The sequence below is a fragment of the Lonchura striata genome, chromosome 1 (assembly GCF_046129695.1).
Source record: "Lonchura striata isolate bLonStr1 chromosome 1, bLonStr1.mat, whole genome shotgun sequence".
Lineage (NCBI taxonomy): Eukaryota > Metazoa > Chordata > Aves > Passeriformes > Estrildidae > Lonchura > Lonchura striata.
The window spans coordinates 57,608,083-57,634,714 of NC_134603.1; the positions used below are offsets into that span (position 1 = coordinate 57,608,083).

Sequence of the window (26,632 nt, forward strand, 5' to 3'; positions counted from 1 at the left end):
TGAATTAAGCATGATCTTATTTTTTAGACCTGACCATCAAAGAAGCTCAAGTGTAATATCTAAAATCAATCTATTACATAGCCTGCATTACTCAACAAGACAGTAAACAAATCAAGACAGGTCTCAGCAATCAATATGGCAAAAGATATATTAAGATGACAACACCTACTAGAACTACAAATATGCAAATAATATTCAGTAGCATTCACCTCAGTACTGATAGGCAAAAGAGTTTTTCTGGATTGTCCTCTTTACAAAACTATGAGTACTGTCCTTGGAAAATGAACCAATGCTAGACAATATTTGAGTGTAGATAACAAGTGGTGACAGAGGATTTACATATTATCTGACACATTTAGTCATTTACTAAACATTGTATACTGACAAAATATTCAGTTCTAGAAATAGAAACAGTTTTGCAAAGACTTAAATTTGGAAAGCTACTAATTATTTGTCAAGAAGCCTGTTTATTAGTTACAGGGAACTGAGTGACTTCTAATAACAGTTTTTGTATATTTCTTTAAGAAGAATTAGCTAGAAGCACTATACATACAGGAAAAAATCTGTTAAGGAAAGGTAAATATCTCAATAAAGATCAATATTTATTGCTGTTAGAATTGAGAAATGCTTCATTAAATAATTGAGAAATGCTTCATTAAATAAATTAGACAAATAACAAGAACAATCTACAATCACAGTTTCTTGATTGTAGAAGTAAACTTTCTCTAGAAGTCTATGCAAAAAGGTGACTGAAATGATATAAACATAGGTTTTACCTAACATATACTAACAGCTAAAGAATCAAACTGAATGGCTACATTAAAAAATAGTTTTTCTGCCTCAACAGATGGGGCACACGCAGACTGATAACTCAAAAGCACTGGGGCAATTGCTAAGATTTATTTGCTGTACCAGGAACACCTTATAAACCTGTAGATACAATGCAAAGAGATGAAAATTTAACAGATTAAGAAAAGTATTAGTGAAGAAAAACAATTGCATCAGTGTCAGAAGAATCTCTCCAGGTCCACATTTCCAAGGTCCCTAAGAAAACTAATACAGACAACAGTGTTGTCAGGAGGAGACAACACAACCACCCAGGAGTGCATCCCAAGATGAGCTTTTAGAAAATCTGCCAGATGAGAAAATCAGATGACCTGGAAAATTCTGAAGAGTAATCAAAAACTCCTTATTCATTACATATGAGAAGTTTCCAATTTTTCCCCTGAAGTGCTATAATGTTTGAATGAGAGCTAAACAAGTAACACAGCAACTGGCTTTGGAAGTGTTGAATGTGGGCAGTGAAAATTTTCATTGTAAATAAGTTGGTTTAAAACACTTGTGGAAAAAGGACTACCCAGGCTTTCTGTTCCATATTATCCTCCCTGATCTGCTATTTCCAAGTGCTTCACAATGTTACAGAAAAATAAAGAATTAATAGGGAAAAGAAATTTCCAGGGCCCACTGGTTATTTCCTTATTTTATAAGTGTTTAAAGCAAAGGTTTATATCAGACCTAAGGTTAAGCTAACTCAGCATAGTATTTACATAAAGTCAAAAGTTTATCCTTAGGGAAAAGAGGATAAGAAAAAGACCATATTTAAGGAAAATCCTCTGCTTTAGATTTAATTGTTTTGCAACAAGTAATAATATAAACTATTTCTAGAATGACACCAGTATTATAAAAAATACAGCTTATTCTAAAAATGTTGGTTTTCTAGGACTAATTTTTAATGTACATCAAAGCTTCCTAAAGATCCCTCACAAGTGCTCCAAAAATATAGACTTTTTGTCAGAGAAAAAGAATATTTAAAAAGAATATTTATCATTGCAGCATAATAATCACCATTATTGGTGAGGTCACTTGTAAATGAAGAAAAGTGTTTCCTGTGGAGGTGGAATATAATTATTTGTACCTGTACAGCTGCAGAATATCCCAGTAAACCTTCTCTAGACGTCTATGCCGGCTTCTTATGGAATGAATATAGGGAAGGGATTTTTGTAGAGAACAGGGTGAACTGATGTCAGGGGAAGCAGTAAGTGTCCCTAGTTAAGTTGTCATTTTGCTTTACTCCAGTGCTAGAAATACTTAAAACTGTATCTTATTTGACTCTTGCTCTTGTTTTTACATCAAAGTTCAACAGAGTAGGGACTTAAATGTTCAACTTCTGTTGGTAATACGATACTCCCAGCATGTAGGGATTTCTAAACTAAGATGTTCTGTATTTGTCTTTTGGGTATTGTTGAAAGAAACATATAGCTATGTGACGGTAACACATAATATGGGATCTGAGAACCGCACAAGAGCTTTTAGATACTCATTTGTTCCACATAAGGAATTATTTTACACTTTAAATTTAATAGAAACCTGTGATCATGATTTTCAATGTAATTCATCATCCTACTTGAGAAAAATTCCTTCCCTTTCCCAAGACCAGGATGCCCTAATGCCTTGTAAACAGCAATGAAGTGCCTGACTCTTATGAAGTGCACTTATATGAACACAATAAAAGTTCATAACTCCAGGAAGCTGCTTATAGCAATTTGAAGTGCTGGGAAGTTATATCTCAATAAATAAAACAGATTCACACTTTTGACATCACGTGGTTCTGTCTCAAAATTAAGTTGTAATGAGTAATTTCTCATCTTCCAAACCAAATCTGCTCCCAAAAGAAACCATTTTGTTCTTTAAAGTTAAATGGCTTTGGCATAGTTTGTTGGTTCTCAAAAAGCTTAACTGGATTTCAAGTTGCTAAAAAGTGATTGTCATGCTAATACCAAATTAAAAGTAATCAGATCAGGTTCAGAAGAGTAAAAAAAAAGTACAAGTGACCCAGCTCACATGGATATTCAGATATTCCAGATGTCTGGGAAATATCCCCTGCTTAAACACATTCAAGGCAGAAGATGGACATTAGATGGCAAAATGATTTGATAATATTTTATCTAAGTTTCTTAGAATTGTGATTGAATTTAATAAATTCTCATTAAATTTTTCATGAGTTATAAAATGTGCAAATTTCTCAACGAAGGGGAATTTGGGTTGTTTTTTATTCTTTTCCCTCAAGATAGATGACATAATTATTCTATTACTCTGACATTCACTGTAATGGGAATTTAAAAGTACTGTTACTTTGGTTAGAAAGTGTTTCATATTCCACTTTTTGGAACACAAGAGAATAAATCTTTGTTTTGTTTTCCATTATCAGGCAGTTGAACAGAAAACATTACTGACTGACGTTTATATTAATGAGGCTAAATAAAAACACAGATGGCTTCTACTAAGTGAAGGAACTGAAAGTAATGATGTGCTATCTTAAGCCACTGTCCTGCAAAATCAGGGACCAGGATAAACAGAAATCTGATTATTCTAGCTGAGGAAGAAAGCCCAGATAAGCACAGCCTCTCTCTGCCTGAATTCTTGTCTGTACTAAAAAAAAAAAAAAAAAAAAAAAAAAGATTCTTTTTAAAGAAGAGTTGTCAATAATTTGAAGTAGTACTTGAATTTTTTCTACGCAAAACAGTGATTCAACACCAGTTTGGAAAATAGTCTTGAGATGAAGCTTTTTAGAAAAAATGAGTATAATAAATTGAGTCAAACAACCTAGAGCTGTGAAATGAAATTTCAGGTGTAGGCCTTTCAGTGGCCCAAAGACTGACAAAACAAGAGCAAGGATGAATTATCCTTGTGTCATGGGTTTTTCCCTAGTCAATCAAAATTGTATTCAAAATGAACCAGCAGGACCTAAAAATATTGTAGCCTGATATGTGTTTCTCTCATACATCAGATTTCCTTAAAAAGAAACAACCCAACAAAAATTTTGTATACATTTATGAAGGTTCAACAGTTTCAGGTAGTTCCATTTTGAAATAAACACAGTTAATCAGAATTTTAAAATAAAGAATAAAAATAAAATAGTATATAAAAAGTAAAGAAGTTTTCATTTGTTTATAAACTCTCATGTATGCAAAATGATTGAAAATTTACATCAAAATGCATCTGATTATTACTGATATTAGTTGTAATTAAGCAAAAGATGAATAGTTTTTCCCTTAGCTCGGAGTTTGACATTGAAAGCAGTCTAATACCAAATGTACCATGTCATTCATCCATGTGTCTCTTAAGACTATAATTAAGAAATTACAAAAATGAAAGCCAAAATTATTCTCTTAAAAAGGAATTTTTTTAGCAAAACTTAAGGTAATTTTACCAGCTTCTGGGTGTGTTTGTGTTGGCTATGTATGTAGCTCTGATATTGCTGCTAAAGTTTTTTCTTCTGCAAGATCTCACTTTTTAGAGTACTGAAAAGACCTCCGAAAAAAGGTTCATTTAAAAGGAAAAGAATGTATAGCAAAAGAGTTACATTTGTTTCTGAAACCACAGCCCCTGCTGGACTTTTGCTTTAGTGGATGAATTTCCAACCATTTCAATACCAAGGAGTCAAAGAAATTATTGAACAGAAAAGTTGTCATAAGTGCAAATTATTAGTCTATCCCTTAGGATTTTTCTATATAATTTCTTTTTATAGGACTTAGTCCAAACTAGATTTAAAATGCCTTAGGTGCAGGATTCTTTCCAATTGCAGATTAATAGAGCTCCATTTCAGCATTTTTCATTATATCCTAACTGATCTTTTTTTTCAACTTCATCCAGTTATCTGTTTTTATACACCCTGGAGACATAGTAAATAATTTTCCCTGCTTCTCCAGGTACCATTCAAATAACAATAAATGGTTGCAGCTTCGATTTAGTTAAATTTACTTTTTATTTTTTAAATCCTGGCACACACACATTTAACAATGCATCTTTTTATTCTCCATTAAGATCTCAAATGCAAAGGAGGCAGATGAGAGACATGTGGGGGTAGGTGGGGACCCTCAAAGATTGCTGTTACTCAAGAAATAACTGTGTTGCACTTGTCTCTGGATCAGCAAAGCCTCCTTTGCAGGTTGCAGTTAGGAAGAGTGTCCTGCTTTTGACAAGTGGGATGAGTGGCAACAAAAATCACATATCCCCTGAGCATTCAGCTGCTTGAGACAGCAACAGTTTCCAAATGAGTCTTTGATTTGGATCTTTTTCTTCAAGTTCTTTAAAGAGAGGTCAGCTGAAAAATTTCTTCTCATCTCTTCCTTGTTCATAATTTAATTTTTAAAGTTGTCACTATCGGAGCTGGTTCTAGGTGGTTTAGGTGATAATTTCTGTATTGGAGTCCTCTCTATGTTACTCTGTTATACTCTGGAGTGGAATCCTCTCTGTGTTACTCTCTTATACAATCTCAAAAGCCATCCTTCTGTTTTAAGAGTTGGCAGGAACCACCCCCAGTGCACACATATGGACAATAGATCTCAAAATGTCATGCCTTATCCATGTCTGCATAATAAAAGACTATACAAGTAATAATGTGGAATGTGAAGTTCTTCCTCTTATTGGTGATCAAGAAAGCAACAGTTCTGTTTTGCACTTGTCAGATTAATCATATTCTTATTTTGGCCAATATTCCTATTAAATCTCTACTACTTGCAGAGCTTCTATTGAAATGTATGGAGGGAAAAAAAAAGAAAGAATCAAGGAAGGAAAAAGATATAGCTATTCCATCTGAAGTCTAGAATAATTTATCCTGTTGTACCAATTTACCAGCATTGATCTTTGTGTAGAAATTCTCCTTACATCAGTAGAAAGCGAATGAGGATAAAACATGATCCATGAAATTGTCTTTTGCTTGAGAGTCTTTATACAGACTAAGTTACAGATTTTGCTATTAATATCTTTTCAACCATAATTTGAAAAAAAAAAAAGGTAACAAGATCTAAAGCAAAGTACTTATGTCACAGGGCAAGGAAATGGCAAAAGCCCACAAACCAATGGTAAATAAGAGATAAAAATTTAACTCACTTTTCAGAGTGGATATGCATGGTTATAACAAAATTTTGTCTATTGTCTTTGATTTTACAACAGATACATATACCTGGCTATCAGATAAATTGCTACAGAAATTCTCTATTCTGTTCCTGTTTGAACCTTCTATATATGTTTAGCCATTGAAAAATAGTATCATGGACTTGAAAGAAAATTTTACTATGCTGCTTAGTTTTATAAATATTTTCCTTGAATTAATGAAGGAAAACCAGAAAGAAGAACACACAGAGCATGTAGACCTGCCATCTTCTATGATGCTACTGGAATATTTAAGGAAGAGTTTTGGGTCTGCTAATTTTAGGCAGTATTCTAGAGAATACTGTTCAACCTAATACAACAATTTAGCTGAAAAAAATAGTGACATAATTGGCAAAATTACATAATAATTACAGTGCTTTAGAGTGAGCTATATTAAAGCATGACTCATCACTCAATACATAAGAAGTCACAGAACTACGTCACATCCAGCAGTGCAGTTGCAGTGCAGTATATTAGAGCTGAAGCCAAAGAAGAAATTTCAAATCAGCAATCTTTTGTTAATAAGTGGGGGAGCAGGGGAATTAATGGAAAGTATGACTATGAATTTTGTTTTACTTTAATGAATTAAACAGTGACAAGGAATACTTGTAGAATAGCAATTAAGATTTACAACCTTTTAAGAAAAATATTTAATATATGTTACTCTTTCAACCTCACACATCCTTTGGTAATAGTTGTAATAGTTTGTTTTATTGAGGAAGGAGAAGTATGCCATTCCTCAGCTGGGGAAATGATTGGTGAAGTGGAAAAGCAATGATGGAATTTTCTGAGATAATTACATATTTTATTAGAATACTTTATCAATGGTCTTTTTGAAAGAAAAGCTGTACAGTGTAACAGCAAGCATAAAACACTAAACTTCCCATTAAACATTTTGAATGACCTTCTGTAATAGCATTCACTTGAAAATAATACTTTTTAAAACTGCAGAATCTGAAAATCTTTCACTTGAAAAAGCCTTACTTGTTATGCAAAAGATACATATGACTTTTATCAATTTTCTATCTATTAATACCTTTCTTGAAAATACACTAAGCCCCAGCTAAAGATATTCTTCAACAGCAAGATTATACATCATTAGAAAAGTTACAATGATAAGCTTTTTCTATTAAAAATGCGATGGTTTGTACTTACCAGGTGTAAAATTATACCGAGCAGAAAACCCAATAGATTCCAGTTCAGCATCAGCAAAAAATTTTATCCACAGGAATCTTCCACTGGATTTTATCATAGGTGGATTTTGCTGTCCACAGAAACGTCCAAGGATTGGGGAAAAGCCAAAAGGTCCATCTCGTACTTCTATGTGGTCAAATTTACACTCCCAAGAAGGCTCTATGGAATATTTTTCATCAAAGTGTAGTTCAATGCATTGTCTAGGGGCAGCTAGAGACAAAAAAAGAAAATTATCTTATTATTTTCTAACCCAAGACCTTTCAAAACTAAAGCAAGACTGAAGAAAAATAAATATTTCAATTTTGTATGGATGCTAAAATTTTGTTTAAAAACTTGTTTGAAAATTAGTACATCTGTATTTTTTATAGATTTCACACTGTCAGGCTATTTGTTGTTCTCCTTTAAAAAAGTATTCTTGACAGCAGTGCTTAGTAAAGATAAGAGAGAGATATCTATGATGAACAGAAAAATATTGCCAGGAACATTTTCTTCAAATATAAAATGTTTCTAAGAAACTTACATATTTAGAAAAATACTATTTTATTGTATTTAAGGGAGGAGTGTTAATCAGAATACTTGTTTTATATCTAGGACTGACAAAGATGATGAAGAAAAGGCTGATCAGAATTGTGCTGCAGTAAGGATAGATTATGTTCCCATATGTACTTCAGTCAATGACAAACTGGAGTGTAATTGCATATACTCAGAATAACATCTCATTGGAAACATAAGAAAAAATGCAGTGAGTTCTCACTAAAGGAAGAACTAGATAAGGATGATAACAGAAGTGTAAATTATATACTGAAAATCTTGAAGGAACTTCATAGTGGCCACTTTATTAGACATTTTAAAGAAAATCCATCTTTAATGATAGGTACTAAGTCTAGAGACTGTCAGAACAATCTCTAAAACAAAGACTTCCTGGCATCTCCTGTATAAAGCAAAAAAATTATCTAGTAGAAATACAGTATTTTCTTAAAAGGAGGGAAAAAATCATGGTTTGATCCATTTTATCAAATGATAAAATGCAACCTCATAGAGGTGCACTGTTTTCTGTGCTTAATCCTGGCCATAGCAATAACTGTGCCTTCTGTGTCTAGAGCATGGTGCATTGGAGCGTTTTGCTGACAAAGCCTTCTGCTAAGACAAGGATTTGTTGTGTCATTGCCTTCTGTGCCTCTCATGGGATCATGTCCTACACTTTACACATATCAAGAGAGGTTTATATTGCCATGAGCTTTGCCAGAGTTACCATTCTTTTCACATGAAAATATGGAAGATCAAGCTCCAAGCCAAGTTACTAGCATTGAAACTGCTTAGCATGGAAACTGCTGCCTCTCCAGGAGTCAGTATCTCTACATTTATTTCCTCAAGAGTCATAAGAAAACTCAGTATTACAAGAACAAAGATCTTGTTTAGATTCTGAAATGTTTTAAAATGAAGCTTTTGGTATGAACTCATTACTCACATAAGACAGACTATTTAAAATTAACTGAGTAAGAAGATATCAGGCAAATTTTGAAATCTTTACTTAAAGAGCACAAAGTCAGATCCCTCTTACAACTATTTCATGTAAATAAATACAGCCTCATTTTATAAGAAGCATTTAAGAAGTTAATGAAAAACCTTATTTGAAAAGAAAGATTATTTTAACAGCTTTACTTACAATGTTAATATAATTGGATGATTGATATTTATTAAAACATTTAATTTCACATAAGAAAGAAACCTTTTCTACTATTCTCAATTTGAAGACATTCACACTCAGGGAAATACTTACTAGTGACTTGTCATTATTCATACTGATTTACAGGAAATTTATGATCTTTATGCCCATATAAATTCAATAAAAAAAGCAAAGGTTTATGTTTTACATATAATTGCACCAAATACACAGTCTATGGAAAAGCAACTACTTTGAAAGTATACAAAAATTTACAAAAGTAAGGTCAGATAATAAAGCTCATAAAGGAGATCATAATGATGTTATCCTTGGTGAGATTTGAAGACTAAAGTAAATCTTTTTAGATTATATTAAAATATTAAATACCTGGAAGACATCATCAATTAATTTTCTTCAGATGTTTTTATTCTTGACTTTACACTTTTATAAAAATTATTGATTTAAACTCAACTAAGCAATGCTAGGACAGAAGAGAGCAACCAGCAACTTTCAATTTGGGATTATATTCTGCCTGCTCTTATACCATTTAAGGAAATTTGTTGAGAGCTGTTCATCATCCACCGAAGGACCACAGTCAGGTATCAGAAACTCTATCCTGACAACATTTTAGGTAATTTTAAGAATGCTCATCATAGCTTGAAAATCTTTACACATTCATGACTCCAGTGTTATGCTATTAACCTGTCTAGAGCTTTATTATTATGTTTTAATGTCACAAACTACATATGAGGATTAATTTTCCTAGTACTGTTAGTGACATAGAGCAGTATAGCTGCTGTGCTTCCTGCAGACACGAAGTGATTATTTTAAAAATGGCTTATGCCACTATCAAAACATTTTTATCCTTTAAAAACTTTCTTTTCTGCTTCCTTATTTCATACCAAGAAGAGGGTTACAAGTGCTGGCCCACAGTTAAATCCTTAACAGGTCTTTTTTGTATCCAAGATTCATGTAAGGTTAAAAATGGCCACGAGTCTCCCTCAGAGTTCAGAGTTCATTTGACATGATCTTTGGTGTTGAGAAGGAGCCCTAGAGCCAGCTATAGCCTTGGTATAGGAGGCTCTAAAGTAAAAGGAAAGATTGTGGATAAATAAAAATCAGGTCTACAGAGTTACACATGAGAGCTATTGGCTGGGTGAATGAATGACCTGAGAAAAAAAGAAAATTTCTACAATATCCATGTAGCTTTCTGAATCTTATATCACCAACCAGTTTTATAACCAGAATATTGCTATAGTTCACACTATTCTGTTTTTATTTATTTTTCAACAAACTCAAGGTGAGGCTTTTCCTAGTGAAGCTCAAATCTTGCTAGAGGATTAGAGAGAATAACATCAGCTCAAGGAGAGCTGAAGTTTCCACTTTTTCCTGAAGGTCCTATGAGTAGAGCCTATTTCACTTTAAGAATGAATCACTGAATATTCATTAGTAGCACTTCTCCACTGGGGATAAAAAAAAAGGCTGGGGATTGAGTTTGAGGGCTGGACCACTGTCTGTTCACACTCCTTAAATGTATAGTCATGTTCTGGCATCATTTTGGCCATACCACTAGGAATATTTCATATTTCTGTAACTGTGTGTAACTCCAGGGTGTAACTCACACATCCATGACCTTTTCATTAGATGCTTTTAAATGTTTTTCTTCTTGTGCTTCATATTTAATTAATAGTTAAATGTTTTGTTTGCAATAATCTACATATGACATAAAGTTAATCAAAACTTCCTAGATATGACCATAAGGGATGAAAACACATAATTCAAATCCCCAACTTTAAGTTCCTTTTAGCAAAAATGGTATAATTTCACATGTATGCTCTGGCTTTAATAAGGGGTTTCTTTACTAAACATAAGGTAGAAAAAGCAGCTATTGTTTAAATACACATCTTGTGCAACAGCGTTTGCAACAAAGGGTGTGTAAATGAGGTCACGGGAAAATTTACAGAAAATAAACTGCAAGTCCAGAATAGCCGCTAATAATAGTGTGTGTGTACCTACAGAAAAGAAAGCAAAAAAATCCAGAATATGCAAATCTTTCAGACTGGATTGGCATCTGGACATCTAATCAGAAAGGGAGGGATGGAGTGGTTATTTCTGGTATCCTAATTCACAGGTAAAGCCCATTCACATCTTCAGAGCTTCTGTGGCTACGATGTCAGGAAAAGTTGTGCCCACTCCAAATAAAATATATTGAATAATATACCGTCTCATAAAATTGCTTAATTTCAAATGCCATAACTTCCATATTTAACTTCCAATTGTCTTTCTTCAAAAAATATTTAGAACCATTGTAAGGCCTACTTAATGCTTGCATATGTTGTCATATTTTTCATCTAAGTATCTTATGCAAGTGCTGTCTCAAGATTTTATATCCAATGATAAAAAAAAGTCATTGGGTTCCAGCTTGCAGTAGAACAGTTTCAGCAAAACTACAGAATTAAGGTTTTAATTCTAATCAGCCTCTAAGTCTATGTAGTGACAGCTGAAGTTAAGTGAAAAAAATCTGTTTCCATTTGCCACACTGCATGGAAATGAGAAACAACTCAACACCTACTGCAATCTCTATGATCTGTTACCCTACTAATATTTTCAATAATCCTCATTCTTTCTGGTTATTCTGCTATTATTGATAAGGAAACCACATTTATCTTCATTTGAAAATAGTGTTCTTTCATTGTTTTGGTAACATTTTTTTTTTAACACAAAAATCACTGTGAAATACAAAAGAACTTTGAGCAGAGGCTTTTAATTTGGAGATAACATGACAATTTTCTAATGTCTGTGAAATATGAGGAGTTTAATGGTCTTTTGTGAGATCATGAGAACTTCAAGAGTGGTAACTCAATATGTTCACAAACTTGTAAAGTGGAAGATATATTTTATATCTCCATAAAGCAACTCTAGTCCATAACTATATTTATAAATAAGCACTTAATTATTAAAAGCAGAAGAGTGGTTAAAATTTTACAGGTATTTTACTTACAAGATAAACTGATTCTCAATTTATAGTGTGTATAGTATGACTATCCCACTCCCCAAATATTTTAATGCAAATAAAATCCTTTGCTCCTACAAAATCTCCTGTGCAAATTTCCTTTTGCAGCACACATGCCAAATGTTCTGCAGTCTGGCAAAGGCTATTGCTGTCACTGCTGTGATTGTTCTGGGCAGCTGTGAATTTTGTCAGGTTAGAATCATGAATATGCAAAATAAGGGTGAAATTTGGCCAATTTTTCTCAGCTCATTATCTATGTTTTCTATATGCCAACTAAGATTGAAAGAAAAAAAAAAAAAGGAAAAAAAGGAAAAACAAAAAAAAAGAAAAAATTCTCATTGCATTTTGAAAGGCAGATGGGATTCATCAGAAATTCCTTGGGGAGTTGTATCCCCCTCTTCCAAGCCTTACATGTGACACTCTACTGTAGCATAACAATTTTTGTAACGAGGCCGTGATTTCTAGGTGACTTAGAGGATTTCTTTTAGAAAGGCATTCGACCTGTACTTTAAAATTCCTAGTTGTCCCAAGAGTTCATTATCATTATTAATAAATCAAAATTAAAAAAAAAAAAGAGAGAGAGAGAAAAAGCAGAATAATATAAGAAACTTCAAACTGTTTGATTTGGTTATGCTTTTATGTCTTTGACTGCTAAGATAGAAGGCTCTGCAGTCAGGAATCTCCTTTTCTTTCAGAAATTCAGATTCTATGATCATGGCAACCTTTGCCAGTTCCTTTACTTCACCAAAATAATTTTGACATGATAAAAAGATTGCATACACAAAAGTTGAGCTACAATGGGAAGGAAAAACAATTGAGATGAAACTCAACTGCTTACAACACACTACAAGCTGGAGTCTTCAGTAAAGACTACTCAAGTCATAGGAATTTTGTTTGAATTTGCCCTAAGACTATGTTTCATAGCAAATAAATGAAGGAATGAATGCAAGCAGCCAGGCAAGAACCTAGTGATTCATATATGCATTTATACTCACATCATACAACTTTCAGTATGTTATATACAGTCCTGATTGGCTGAATTCCCTGAGACATACAATGGGGAGATAGTGATTGGGGGATTATATTATAGACCACATCAACACTCCATCTAGTTTGGTGCTTGGCATTCAACAAGATTCAGAAGCTGTTCAAGCATATGGAAATTTCAGTACTAAATATAGAAATAAAATGCATAAAGAGACATTTCTGTCTTACTCTAAAATATTTATTTCCTCCATTAGTCATAATTATCCACAATTTCTGTAGATTGCTATCTAATATCAAAGACATTGCTGTCAGAATTTTTTTTTTAAATCCTTTACTATCATTGCCTTATGACAATGAGTTTCATGGAATATAAAAGATGTGGGGAAAAATTATACTTGGTAGACTTCTTTATCATTTTCTGTCATTTTATATGCTGCAAAAAGAATAAATATGGACAAATAATTAATTCTAATTACACAAAGATTTTGTTGACCTTAGGTAGTTCTTTTGCATTTTTTTAAAAATCTGCCACATTTTGAAATATTATTGCTCAGATATCTTTCTATATCTTTGCTTATTTTTGTGACATTTTCCAGACAGACATGACTATTTCTGATTTTTTTTAGAAGACAGAAATAGACATGGGGAGATCAGAGCTGAAATGTTGTGCAATGCCTATGGTTCATTGTGGGTTTTAAAATGACCATCTGTAAACCAAACTGTTATTAGTCTGGGTGGGAAGAAGAAAATATCCATGCCATGAAAAACTTGTGTTCTACTGCATTTTATAAGATTGAATTTTCCAAAATAAATTATGACATGATATCTGTTGAGTTTACTCTTTTCTTTATACATTGCTCTAAACTTGTCAATGTGGAATTTCATCTTCGTCATAGAAGTGGGTTGATTAAATCTTTCCTTTGTAAATTGTCCTTTGGCATTTCAATTTTTAGATATTTTAAATCACATTATTTCAACAGTGTATTTTGCAGTCTTTCAGCATATTAGCTATATTTTTGTAAGTACTTAATTACTCCAATAAAGACAAAAGTCTTTACCATATTGGGCTTTCAAGTACCTTCCTACTGTGAGGAAGAACATCTCATGACCTGAGATGTGGGACTAAATTTTACAAAAAAATGGTGAGTTATTTTCTACACCTTTTCACTTTAATGAAAAAATATCTTGTGTTTCAGATCTTTGAAGATAAAGCAGGCTTGCTTCTTCCCAGTCTCACATAGTGTTAGATAATTTGATCAATATATGCAAAAAAAAACTGGATCTAACAACATAAGTGTAACTGGAAAAAAATCATGCAAAGTTGTATATTTTGAACCTATACATTTATCTTCTTGAAAAAAAATTATTATTTTAAACCAACTATTAAACTATGCTGGAATTAAAATATTTACCATATTTCTGCTTAAATTTCAGACATATACAGACTAGCATCAATTTTATTTTAAGAGTTTGTTTGGCTACTTATTTATAATCACCTCTTCCGACTTCATTCAAGTTATCTAGGACCAAAGTGGAATTCAGTCATTTTGCCATGACTTTTGACTTTCTAAAAGTACATAGTGTGTGTGGGCCTAGAACAGTTCATTCAATTTAAATCAGCTATATATTTTGGAAATATATCTTGGTACTACCTGCATCTTTCATAAAATAATTATTTCTGTGATTCCTTGTTCCAGCATTAAATAATTAATAATTCTCTAAATGAAGCATGGATAGAAGACCATCACTGTTTTATTCTACATGTATTCACAACTCATGAAAGAAGTTTTTTTATTCCAGGGATTTACTATACAGTACCTGATTCATTTTTTCTGAGCTCTGAGAGGATCTAAACTCTATTACTTTCCAGAGATCCATTATTACAACAATCTCTGCAACATCCATTGTACTAAGACTAATGAAAAGAAACCACATTGTTTGTAATACACCTTTAGCCTTTCCTACATCACTTCCATGCCTGCAATTATATATACACTTTAAAATGTAAGTTTTAGAGATGCTTTGTGCTAATATTTATTCTCTTCTAGTTCTATTTTTGTGGGTTGCATTTATTTCATTTTCATTTCTTATGAACAACAGGATGGAAAATCATTTTAACATTCACTATATGGATATTTTCTGTATGACTTCTTTTCCTGTACTTTGCCTAGCTAAGCTTGTCATCCCTGGTTCAGTTACAGTAAGTTTAAAATGTCTGCATGAAAGTCAAAACCATTGTTTCCTATGTCCACTTTTACTACTAATTTTAAAATATCCTTTCTTCTGTCACATTAGATTTTAGGCTCTGTTCATTTTCTAAATATCCTGAAATAAATTGTACTGTTTATTGCTGAGTCTCACACACCACCTTAACTAATTTATGAGTTATATCAAAAAAGAAATCCAGAGGTTCTCTAAATATTTTGCCTTGAAAAGATTAATTACCGTGACTACATACTCTTCACATATAAGAAAACTTATTATTTTTAAAACAGTTGATGATAAAATATAAAGATTCTTCTTTTGGTCACCTTCTATAATGTAGACACATTCTCTGTCCGGAGGATACTTGTTGGGGTAATTTGGAGAAGTGAAGATGCCTCCTTCTGCATATTTTGTCCAAGTTCCACACTGCACTGGTCTCTGTCCTTCGGACACAGTTTGCTTTTCTGTGAAATGATGATATTAAGCATTATATAATTAGTCCAAAAATCATTTTGTCCATGTGACACTTAACAACTCTCTAACAGGATAAATACAACAGCCCCTTTTCTGTCAGGAGCCTCAAACATTTACTTGTTCAGACTGAGTATGATAATTGATCTAGGGGAAAAGAAGGCTGTTTTAGGGGTACAAACATGTAATTCTTACTCAAAATATGTTTTTCAAAGCAGAGGAAAGGGGGAAAATAAATTTGCATTGCTTTTAAAGGAAAGCACATTCCTTCTAAGGAATGTGAGCTTTTTGAAATGTATGAGTGGGAAATTCATGCCTTCCAATTCTCAAGCATGTGCTCTATCAGCAAGCTTTGTGCCATAATACAGGAATATATCAGTCACAAAACCAAGGAAATAACACAGAGAATTATGATCATATAAAGAAGCTGTTTTAAATCTTTGTCATATTTCGTCTATATTCACTGGACAGAGGTAGACAGGAGAATTCCTGGAATCTAGTTCGTAGATTATTTTTATCTCACTGTTTGCTGCAAAATTAATAAATAGCTCTGAGGCCAGGAATCACAGCCCAGAACTTTCCTTCTCCTAAGTGAATCCTCAGAGAGAAGAGTCAGACCTTCTTGTCTGCTTTCTTCCTAGCCCTGAGTCTCTTGCATTTCTTTCTGCTCTCTGGCAGAGAGACTGGATTTAAAGGTTTGGGCCAGCTCAAGCTGAACAATACCAAGAATCCCTTCCTAAGCATCTTGCTTTTGACAAGTAGGCTAAAATGAGGTGGATTATTCAGAAGGAAATATATCTAGGCTGCTATTAAAAGGAAGGATAGTAGGTTCTAGACTGGTGTTTCTCTGAATGAGGTATTTAATAATCAAAGAGTTGTCCCATATAACTTAAGCCCCTGGTGCGTAAGGTGTTTGAAGCTCCCTCTTAGTGTCTATGGATGAAAACAAGCAGTTTCCAAGGATGATATTAACCATCTGAGATCTGACTTATACTCTGCAAGCATTTCTTTTTCACCCTGGTCAGTATCCAGGCAGAATATGACATGGAGCCAAATTTCCTACAATGAATTCCAGCCTGCAGGGACTGTGCGTTCAGACACAGGTTCAGACACGCACTGTGCTTAGCAGCATTCCTTGCTAGGCTCTCCTCACACTAAGCATCCAAGGCTTTCAAGACCCTCTTTCTCTACTCCCCCTGCACAAATGTACCCATGATACCAAATTTCAGGTTTTTAATTATACTTCAACAAGAAAAGAGGTTTTAATTGTAGGTAGCTGAGTGCCCAAACTGGACTTCCCAATTTGAAAGTGGGAGTATTGTATGATCTTTAGTTAGAGTCAGACTGAGCCTGATGAGCATCCCTTTTTTGTGTGTATACAGGCATATGTATGCTCCAAACAAATGGGCAGACACTGGAAGTAAATGAACTACTAAAAATTTCAAAAACTAAACTAAAAACTCAGGTCCATATTTTGGTCTTTAATAAATTTTCTGACAAAAATGTTTGAAGTTTACATACCTGTTCCTTTTTTGGTTGCCCCAGACAAATGTAGGATGATTAGACTTGCTACAACTGAAAGAGAAATATGCATTAAATATCACAGAGTGATAGTTTCTGCAATCAAATTACTTGTATTCATATATCTCAGAAGAATACAAATGAAATAGCATTGCTGTAAAGAAAAAGTTTCATTTTTACTTGCATCTTTTAATTGCACATATTGTATAAGCAAGTTTCTTCATGGCTTGTTCTTGTAAGTACTTATCTTTGCAAATGTATGCAAATAAAGAGGAAATCTTCTGGGTTTAAAACAAAATCCACAGGCACTGATGTTCTCAACCTTGGGTTTTATTTTTATTTTTATTTTTATTTAATATTAGAGAAACACATTTTTACCAATATCTATTTATATAATAAACGTTCATGTCAGTAATAGAAAAGTGGCTGCTTTTAACAGAGGGAGACTAAATTTCAGTGCCACTGTATGTACTAATGTCTCTCACTGTGGCATAATAAAATTTGAAAATGAGTACTGGGAGTAGGAAAGAAGTGAGAGGTTGGATTCTTTACATCCATCAAAGCACTTGCAAATCTCTAGTGAAGTAAATTATTGTGTGTGCTTAACAATCTCATTAATCTAGTTTGACTTGTCGAGAGGGTGTTGCATTTTTGCTGCAGTGAATCTGCAGCCCACTTTGCAAACAGGTGTCTGCTGTCTCCAACTGTGATAGGACAACTATGCCTCTTGGAAACAAATGCAACCTTTCTGAAATGGACTTTGACCTGGAAAAAATGACTGGGTTTCTGGGAATTTCCAAATATAACAGTTTGACTAGAAAAGGCTAATAGGCAAACCTTTAGTACAGTCATAATGAGGCTATTTTGGAAGATCAAAGTGACTAGCAAGCTACCTGATGAAGAAATCACAAACTAATTTTCTTGTCATCATTCATACCGTCTTTGGCTATCAAGGAAAGTGGAATTGCAAGTGCAGAAGAGAACAAATCCATCAGTTCTTGGAGTGCTTAGGGCTTTGCCCCAGCTAGTTTGGCATTAGGCCCAAACACATTGCCCAGGCTGCACTGACCTTAAGGTGGAAATGAAGTTGCCTTCTTATTCAGAGCATTTTGGATCAGTCAGCTATCATTTTGTTGATGACTGTGATGAGGAACTGATCAATTAATAAAAGTAATTGAATGGCATACTTATTATTTTCCCTAAGAGACACCAAAAGCCACCATGAGCCCACGGTGAGTAACTATGATCCTTTCCAAGATGGTGCTTTCAACATTTTCAACTTTTTAATCACAATTTATGTGTAATTTTAACCCCAAAGGAAGCCAGTCTCCATATTTCCAGTATTCTGGTGGCATTGAGATCCCTATTTCCATGTCTTTGACCTTTCCCATGTGACAGAGCATTTGAGGCGTGGATGATGGCTGCCCTATTAAGCAGGGTAAGATTGAAATTCTGGGAAGATGAAGGCTTGGCTGCATATTCACTATTTCTTGGTCAGGCTCACAGCCCCTAGAGACAGATGTTGGCAGCATTGATAGTTAAAACTCTTGTGTGCCATGGGCATTCAGTGAGAACACTACACCTTTTACTCAGATCTGAATGCTACCTAGCCATTCATGCCCTTACTCTCCTCAGGGATGAATTCTGGAAATTCATGCTAGCTGGGACTCTGCCTGTCAACTCTGTCAAAATCCAAAGGCAAAGCAGGAGTCACCCCTTTACTGAGTTGCTCATTTACTTTAGCTCTGTTTCATGCAGTGATCATAATGCATCTATGCTTGTAATCTTCACCAGCCTACACCTAATTTCTCAATAGTGTAAAGTGGATTGGTATTCAAATATGGAATCAGCTGCTGGTGTTACTTCTGCCAAGAAATTTGTGGAAGCTAGAATAGGATAACTGAACAAACTCCATGTGAGAAGTGTTTCTTTTAGGCAATTAATAACAATGCATACCTGATTCTTACACATTCATTTCAAGCATCTTTATCTATTAGGTCTCCTCTCATTTTCTATACAGAAAAAAGTGAAGTTCAGAGAAGTAAAGAGAGTTGGTCCAAGTCACAGATCTATTATACCAAGATGACAAAAGCCCCACAGGTCTTTCCAGTTCCAGCTGTAACTGCTAGAAAAGAAGTTTCCAAACTACAGAGCTGTTTTCCTAAAGCACAGAGCTTTACTTAAATGTCATATCAGTATTTGCTACTAATAAGCTGTCAAAATAATCTTGGTAGTAAAGTCTAATAGACAAGCAGATACTAAGAAATTAAGTCTTTGGGGGTTTTGGTTTTATTCTAGATGTATAATATCTAACATTTGGATAGATAAAGTGAAACACTTCTTCCATGCTATAGAAAAAAAAAAAAAAAATAAAAAGGCTCTTGTTTTAGTGTTATTAACAGCAGCACCAAAACATGCAAGTTGTCAGAAAGTAATTAAAATTGTGGTCCTCTTGGGAAAAGCCAACACAAACACATATTATTTAAGTAGACAAGGCAGACCATTTTATTCTATGATCCCTCTGCACAAACTCACGCATGATACCCAATTTCAGGTTTGAATTTCTCACGCCTTTTTCTTTCTCAAGCCACGGAAAAATAACAGTGCTTTTCGGCGGGGGGGGAGGGGAGGGGGAGGGAACAAGACCCCAAAGACACCAACCATGGAATCTTCACTCATTGAAAACTGTCACTTGGGAAGTGTTGGCAGCATAGCAACAATATTGACATTATCTCGGTTTGGGTATTATTTTAAAGAAGTTTCCAAAAAATTTCTTGTTGCATTCTCACTGTCTTCCTCCTCCCCCTTTCCCTCCTAATCACGGGTGTAATTATAATCGTGCTTTCTAGTGCCGCTCTGATTACACATCTTTCCATCTTTTTTGGATCTGTGCATTTTTTTCATTACAAGATGTACATTAAGTGATTTATCTCTTGGCCAGGATTTTAGGAGGCTGTGATTTGGCATAGACGTGGCATAGCCTGGCGAAGAGTTGTTGGACAGGCAATACCTGGTCATAGCGCTATTGTACAGGTGTGGGCGCGCAGAGAAGCGCTGGGAGGAGCTGGGGCCAGTCAAGCCCCTTCAGAACAGCGGACCCTCTGCAAAAGAGAGGCGGGAGAGGGAGTCCCACCTCGCACTTGAGGCCCCTAAGGTCTTGGAAGAGTAGGTGATACATTTCGGTGCCTCCTTGCTAATCCTGGTGTATTTCAGCCGAAAGCGCCGCCCCCGCCCCGCAGCTCTCCGGGATGCGTGCCCGGTGCGGCCGCCCCCGCCGCGGCTCCCGGCCCCCTCGCCCTGCCGGCCGATCCGAGCCGCGGCCGGGGCCCCGCGGCGCCGCGGCCGGCGGGGGCAGCTCCCTCCGCTCTCTCCCGGCGCGGCAAAAGCCACCAGACGCGTGGCGCCCAGGTGCCAGCCTCCAGCCCCCGGCAGCGTGCCCCGCCGCCCGCCCCACGGCGCTGGCAGACACCGGCTGCCCTCCGGTGCACCGCAGCGTGCTGGGGAGAGGATGCGGTGTGTGCGTGGGGGGAGTTCGCCCCCTCGCTGAGGGAGTCTGGGCGTCCCGTTACGCCCGGTGCGGAGGCAGCGGAGGGCAGGAGCCCGTGCGCGGCGGCGGAGCTCGGTCGGGGGTAGGGGGTGGGAAGGGGGAGATTGATACTCACTGTGAAAGAAGCTGCGCCCATGGGTCATGTCTGTTCCTTACACAAGGGGCTTCGGTCTCCACTAATTCCATTTAGATACGGGAGGACTTCCAGTGGCGGGGAGAGGATGGAAGTAGGAAAAGAAGAAGAAGAAAAAAAAAGAAAAAAAAAAAGAAAAAAAAGCCCGAAGCCCCCACACACACAGCAGAGCTGAGCAGCCTTTTCTCTCCCTCGCTCTCCCTCACCGCCTTCAAATGATCACCGCCGGCTCAATCCCATCACACCCGAGCGATCACCAGCACCGCCACGAGCGGTGCATCGCGGCGGCGGCGGGCAAGGCGGCGGCGGCGGCGGCGGCCCGCGCATCCAGGTGCCGGCGGGCGGCGGCGGCGGAGCGAGCCGAGCCCCTAGTCACCAGTTTCATACAGAACCAAAAGCAGATCGAAGCATTTCCTGCAGGACTCCGAGCCCAGCGACTTCCAGCCCTTCGGCTTCTTTTGATGCATTGAAGAAGGGATTAATGGGTCCGTCATCAGCTCCCTGTGCTTGCTCCTCTGAAGGGGTGGGGGCGGGCGGGAGGGAACCCAAAGAGGAGGGGTGGGGTAGAGAAAGATTTACCAAATAGGGGATTTAGTCATATTTGTGTGCAATGAGAACCTTATTAGAGAAGAAATCCTTTAAAATAGAATAAATCCATTTCTGCAAAATCCTCTCCCTGCGCATAACATAGTATCAAGTGGTAGCAGCGGCAAGAGGCTGAAAACACATTGCACGGTCTGAAATCCCCTTGAGAATGGATGGAGCGAGAAAGAGATGGATGAGGATAGATGTCCCTTCACTTCTCCAGTCCAGGGCGAGAAGCAGAAGAAAACCGTGGAGACTCTTCCATTCATTCAGTGGAGGGGAAGGGGAAGGGGAATTGGACGGGGAAGGACGGGAGGGCGGCGGTGGTGGGGATGGAATAATTTCAAAACTGGGAAAGGAAGGGAAAGAGGAGAGGGGTCGCTTCCCCTCTCCTAAACAGATCATGGATCAGACAAAATGCTCATGAGTTCCTCCTTGACCTGCACCTGCCAAAGGGAAATGAAAAAGATTTCCCCCCTTGAGAGGCGACTTCTTCCTCTACACACCCACACCCACGCACGCACAAAGACACGCACACACACGCACAAAAGGGAGCAATAAAAGTTTATCTGCTAATCCTCCGGCCAAAGATACAATGATTACCTCTTCCAATCAGCCCAGAGACGACTGCAAAATCTCTCCCTTTCTCTCCCGCCCTCTCCCCGCGTCTAGGACTTATCTTCCTCCCCAGCTACAACCCACCCCAAACACCCGTCCCTTTGACGAGATTGCGGAGGGCTAGTGGTCAGAGCGGGAAGGGAGAGGGGGAAGAATACAGTAGAGAAAATCTATTATTTATAAGAATCTTGAGGAAGCCTGGAATGATCTCAATGGAAAACAAGAGGAGAGGAGGAATGGATGAAGAGAAAGGGCTGTGTCCCCTCTTGGCCTCGGGAGCCGGCCCTGCAGAGCCGCGGCAGCTGGCACCTCTGACTCCCGCAGCGCCGCGGCCCCGGTACTCCCGGCCCGGGAGAGGGGAGGGCGGCAAGAAAGGACAGAGAGCGAAGCGCACGGCTGGGGCGGCGGGGAGGGACGAGAGAAGGGAAGATTTGTGTCACAGAAGTGCAGGGGGAACAGGATGGGATCCCCCGGCTCCTCTGCACCGCTGTCGCGGCGTCCAGGCTGGGGAACAGCCGGCGTGGGAAAGCCGCCGACCTCCGTGGGGATGGGGGCAGAGTCAGGCGACCCGGGATACCCGCAGCCCCTGCCTCGGGCTCCCCACGCCGCAGCAGCATCTCGGAGGCGGGAGCGGCGCCGCTCCTCCTTGCCCGCACCTGATGCTCACGCCGTTTGCAACAGGAAAAGTGTGTCTGGAAGCGCAGCTGGGGCAAGGGGAGGAGCTGGGTGCTGGGAAGGAGGCTGTAAGTCAATTAAAAATGAAATGCAGCCCGGCATCCTGCTTTGCGCGGGTGCAGAAAAGCGCGGGCGGGGGCGAGCGCAGGTCGGACGGCAGCGATGGCTGCGCGCCAGCGCTCCGCGGTCGGGCGCGGAGCGGCGGTGCGCGCCGGCGGAGCCGGGCTGCCCCTGGGGCCGGGAGGGTCTGTCCCGCGCCCCGGGGTCTGCCGGCGAGATGGGGGCAGTGTTAGCGTAGGCAGGAGGCCTATTGTCTTCAGGACACCTTTTAATGACCCTTGCTGCCTTTGGGACAGCACTGACTAGCCCAGCAGCTATTCTAGAATGTGAATGATGAGGAAGCCTGGATAGTTACTAATGTATTTATTTATTTATTTATTTATTTATTTATTTATTTATTTATTTATTTATCCCAGTAAAAAAACATGTTTTAATAAAAAGCCTTAGGGTTTTTCTTCAGCCAGTGGATGGTCTGCCCCATACTCTGAAAAGAAGATTGTATCTGCCATCAGTGCTTATGATTGCAGGCAGTCAGCATATTAGAGTAAGTCTGAGGTGATCTTGCAGGATTCACCGACTCAACCAGCCAGTCATCAGCCCAGGTAGCCTGACTGAGCACTTAAAAATCCTGCAGGGTGAGAAGGGCACAGGGTTTTGTTACAGGGCTGTGAGTAAGCTCCTTATAATAAGGAATATAGAAGATATGGGACTTTGTGAAAGCATTCACGTGTTTTGTGTAATCCATCTTGCCATTAGCAACATCAAGTTTGGAGCTGTTAATCTCAATAAACTGTCCTACTCTGCTTTCTAACCCTCTCAGCACTTTCTCTGACCTTCCTTATTCTCATCTACAATGAATTACAGAACTTTATTTGTAGAGTAATTGAAAGACACCTGATTTTTCCATAGGATAAACTCTATACAGATGTGCAGTCTATCTTCATCAGGGAACAGCAGAGTAACAGAAAAAGGGTAGTGTTGAAAACAGTCATACAAATGTTTATGGACCATCAGATGTTTCTTCTGCAGGATGATGCAGACATCCATATGGCTAAGTTTCAAGTTATAGTTACTTAAAAAAAAGGTAATAGAACAAGTAGGCACAAAACAGCTGATTTTGCTGTTCCGGGAAATGTGCTGTGTCACATCATATAACAGTGAGCTTCACATTTTTCCTTTACCGAAATAGGATGTTTTCAGTTTTAAAATTCCTAGATCTTTTATTGTCACTCATAATTTTAAGGACACCATTGCAATAGTATTGAGAAACAGAAAGTGGTACATACCAAGTGTGTTTATGCCAAAATGTAATCACTAACCATCATTATGGAGGGAGACATCCACAAAATAAATGAGGCATGACCACAATGGCCACTGAGTGTTCTCATTAGCAATGAGACCTTAAGGAGCTATCTCAATATCTACATCACTGAATGCTAAAAGCTTATGCAAAAGTGTTTATAAGCAAGTACCCAGGGTTTGCAATTTAGAGACTGTTCAAAATTGCTTTCTGCCTCAATAGGTATCACTTCTGTAAAGAGTTTGAAATTTTGAACTTCATACAACTGCTGAAATATTCATCACCATATTTTTTTCGGCTTTATGTCTCCTTCTGTTGAAAAATCTCTTTATGTGAGTTTTGATAAACACTCTTTCTAGTAAATTAGTAGCTCATGCTCTTAAATGGGCTAATCTTCCATTACCCTGGAATTCTACAGCTAAATTTTTATAAACTTAGTGTGTATTTTTATATCCCTAATTAGCCAATTGCCAGAACCTTACATTTCTACTAGGTAGTAAATTAAAAAAGAAAGAAAAGGATTGACATTTAATAAAACATGAAATGTTTTTTAAAAATGGGAAAGCCTAATGCCCATTAAAAATTATGTCAAATGGCATCTTAGTAGCATTGGTAAAAGTCCTTTTGATTTTTAAATGAGTTTAAGGTGTTTCTTTTTCTTAGAGTTACAACATTGGCTTATTTTATTATATAGAATGACAACTACACTTTTAAATTAGAAATGTACTTTTATTAGTTCTATATTGGTTGTCAGCTGAATCTTGTTATTAAAAATAAGCAAGAAAACCCAACAGAATTATCTCCCTTGATTCAGGACATACAATGCTATTCCTTGTAGTTTTAAACCATCCATTACATGGTAATCTCTTTATATAGCACATTTTGTTGGCCTCTCTCTTTCACATTCACAGATGAATTTTTCTATTGATTTTTAGAGCAATATGTTTGAACCCATAATATTTTATTCAGCAAGACATGAAGCACTTCTTGTTGTCTAACATCTTCAGGCCAACCTAAGACAGTGATCAGCCTGAGGGTGGTTGGCTTGGCAGCAAGGAGATCACTCTTTTATAGACCAGTTTAAGCACTGTGAAACATTTCCAAATTGAGATTAAAAGATGAAAAAAGACAAATAAGCATGAAAATAGCTAACAGTTTTTTTCCAAAAGAGTAGTGTACAATCTCCTATTGAGATCTATGTGAAGCACTGGACAGTTTTCTTCAACAGATAGAAAAAAAGCTTTTGCCTCTGAATGTGTTACGCTGGTGTTTCAATGACAAGAAAAGAAAATAAAAATTCTGCTTTACTATCCCCTCCTTTCTGTGGTTAGCCCATATGTTTGTATGCCAAAAGCAGAAGTCCTGGGTGCCGCGCTCCCGCCCCAAATCCCTGTTCTCAGCCCCGGCTAGCTCTCCTCCTGGGGCGAGAGGGGCGATGGAGGCACCCTCCGCCGCTCCCAGCTGGGCTTTGGAGAGTGCCTTTGTGGGTTCCGGGCAGCGCTAGCAAGCCTCGCGGTGGTAAATGAAGAGCGGATCCTGCTGGGGGCTAAGTCTGAGTTTATTGTAGCCCAACAGGGCCAAATATCCTAGAACGATGCCAGCCAACAGGAACCCAGACAGGGTTCTGACACCAGCTTATAAACTGTGAGGGAGGGGTAACCGACGACTGATGGGGATAGGGATAGGGAGTGGCTCCGGGATGGGGTGATACAACGTGATCCAATGGGGGAAGGATATGGGGGGAGCCCCAGGTCCTCGCCCAATCACCCGGTGCCCAAGGTGGAAGCTTCTGGATGGATGGGAAGGGACACCGAGTGATAGACAAGGCACCTGGGGGGGGGGTAAAATGCCTCTTTCAGGGTGATGGATAGATACTGGGAAGGCGGGAAGGGAGGACAAGGCGGGAAAACTGGGGATAAACCAAGTTGTACATGGGGGTACAAAGGAATAAACTAATACATAATACAGGGATAATAAAACATACAAGTAACGCAACCTGGGCAACTGGCTGTAAGGGGTCCTGTATAGGCAGGGGGTTGGACAAGACAATCTCCATAAGTCTCTTCCCACATCAAACACTCTGTGATGCTTTGAGTCTGTAAACAGTGGGTGACAGTGGATCGTAAATTGGGGGAACAGTTTCAGAGAGAAAAAGAAACTCCTTAATATTCAGGACTGATTTGGCTTGCTTTCAGTTGTAGTGTGTAAGAAGATAAGACAATATATCTCTATTATTTTCTCCTTGAACCACAGAAGATTATTCAGTCTCTGTTAAAATGGTAAATTATTCACAGTTAAAAATTCCTCAGCATGGGGGAACCTTAGGTAAATTACCTCCATACCTTTCTCAATTAAATTCTTCCTTGTGAAAACAAAACCTACCTAGAATTTGTCCATCCTTTCCTGGCTACTTTGGATAGCCTTGTCTTATCCCAACTCTGCCATTGACAACTGTTCTAACTATACCCCATAAAACCTAAATAAATTAATTCTTCTTTGTGTAGATAAAAGACTGAAAGTATTCAAAATAGCCACGAGTTTCTCCCACATTTTCAACAAAACATTCCTCAACTGGAAGAAACGGCACAGTTAGAAAATGGAGAAGGCACTGGCTTCCTTATTTGTGGAAAGCAATCTATGCTTCTGAGGGTGGGAAGGAAGAAATACGAGAGTGGTGTTTCTCTTCTTTATGCCTTCTTTAAAAACATTTTGGATTCTGTGTCATG

At 37.6% G+C, this 26,632-nt stretch overlaps 1 protein-coding gene across 3 annotated transcripts in view; it reads right to left on the reverse strand.

The window, feature by feature from the left end:
* Window positions 1–21,186, reverse strand: part of NETO1 (neuropilin and tolloid like 1) — a 61,382-nt gene extending 40,196 nt beyond the window's left edge. For 2 of the 3 annotated variants that reach the window (XM_021530867.3, XM_021530866.3), the window contains exons 1-4: window positions 20,651–21,186; window positions 16,989–17,042; window positions 15,323–15,460; window positions 7,090–7,338 (exon numbers count right to left, since the gene is read on the reverse strand). In XM_021530867.3, coding sequence (XP_021386542.1) covers window positions 7,090–7,338; window positions 15,323–15,460; window positions 16,989–17,042; window positions 20,651–20,678 — 469 coding nt within the window. In that variant the 5' untranslated portion in view covers window positions 20,679–21,186. The remainder of the gene's footprint in view (window positions 1–7,089; window positions 7,339–15,322; window positions 15,461–16,988; window positions 17,043–20,650) is intronic. The other variant, XM_021530868.3, reaches the window with a different exon arrangement.
* Between the last annotated feature and the right edge of the window lie 5,446 nt (window positions 21,187–26,632).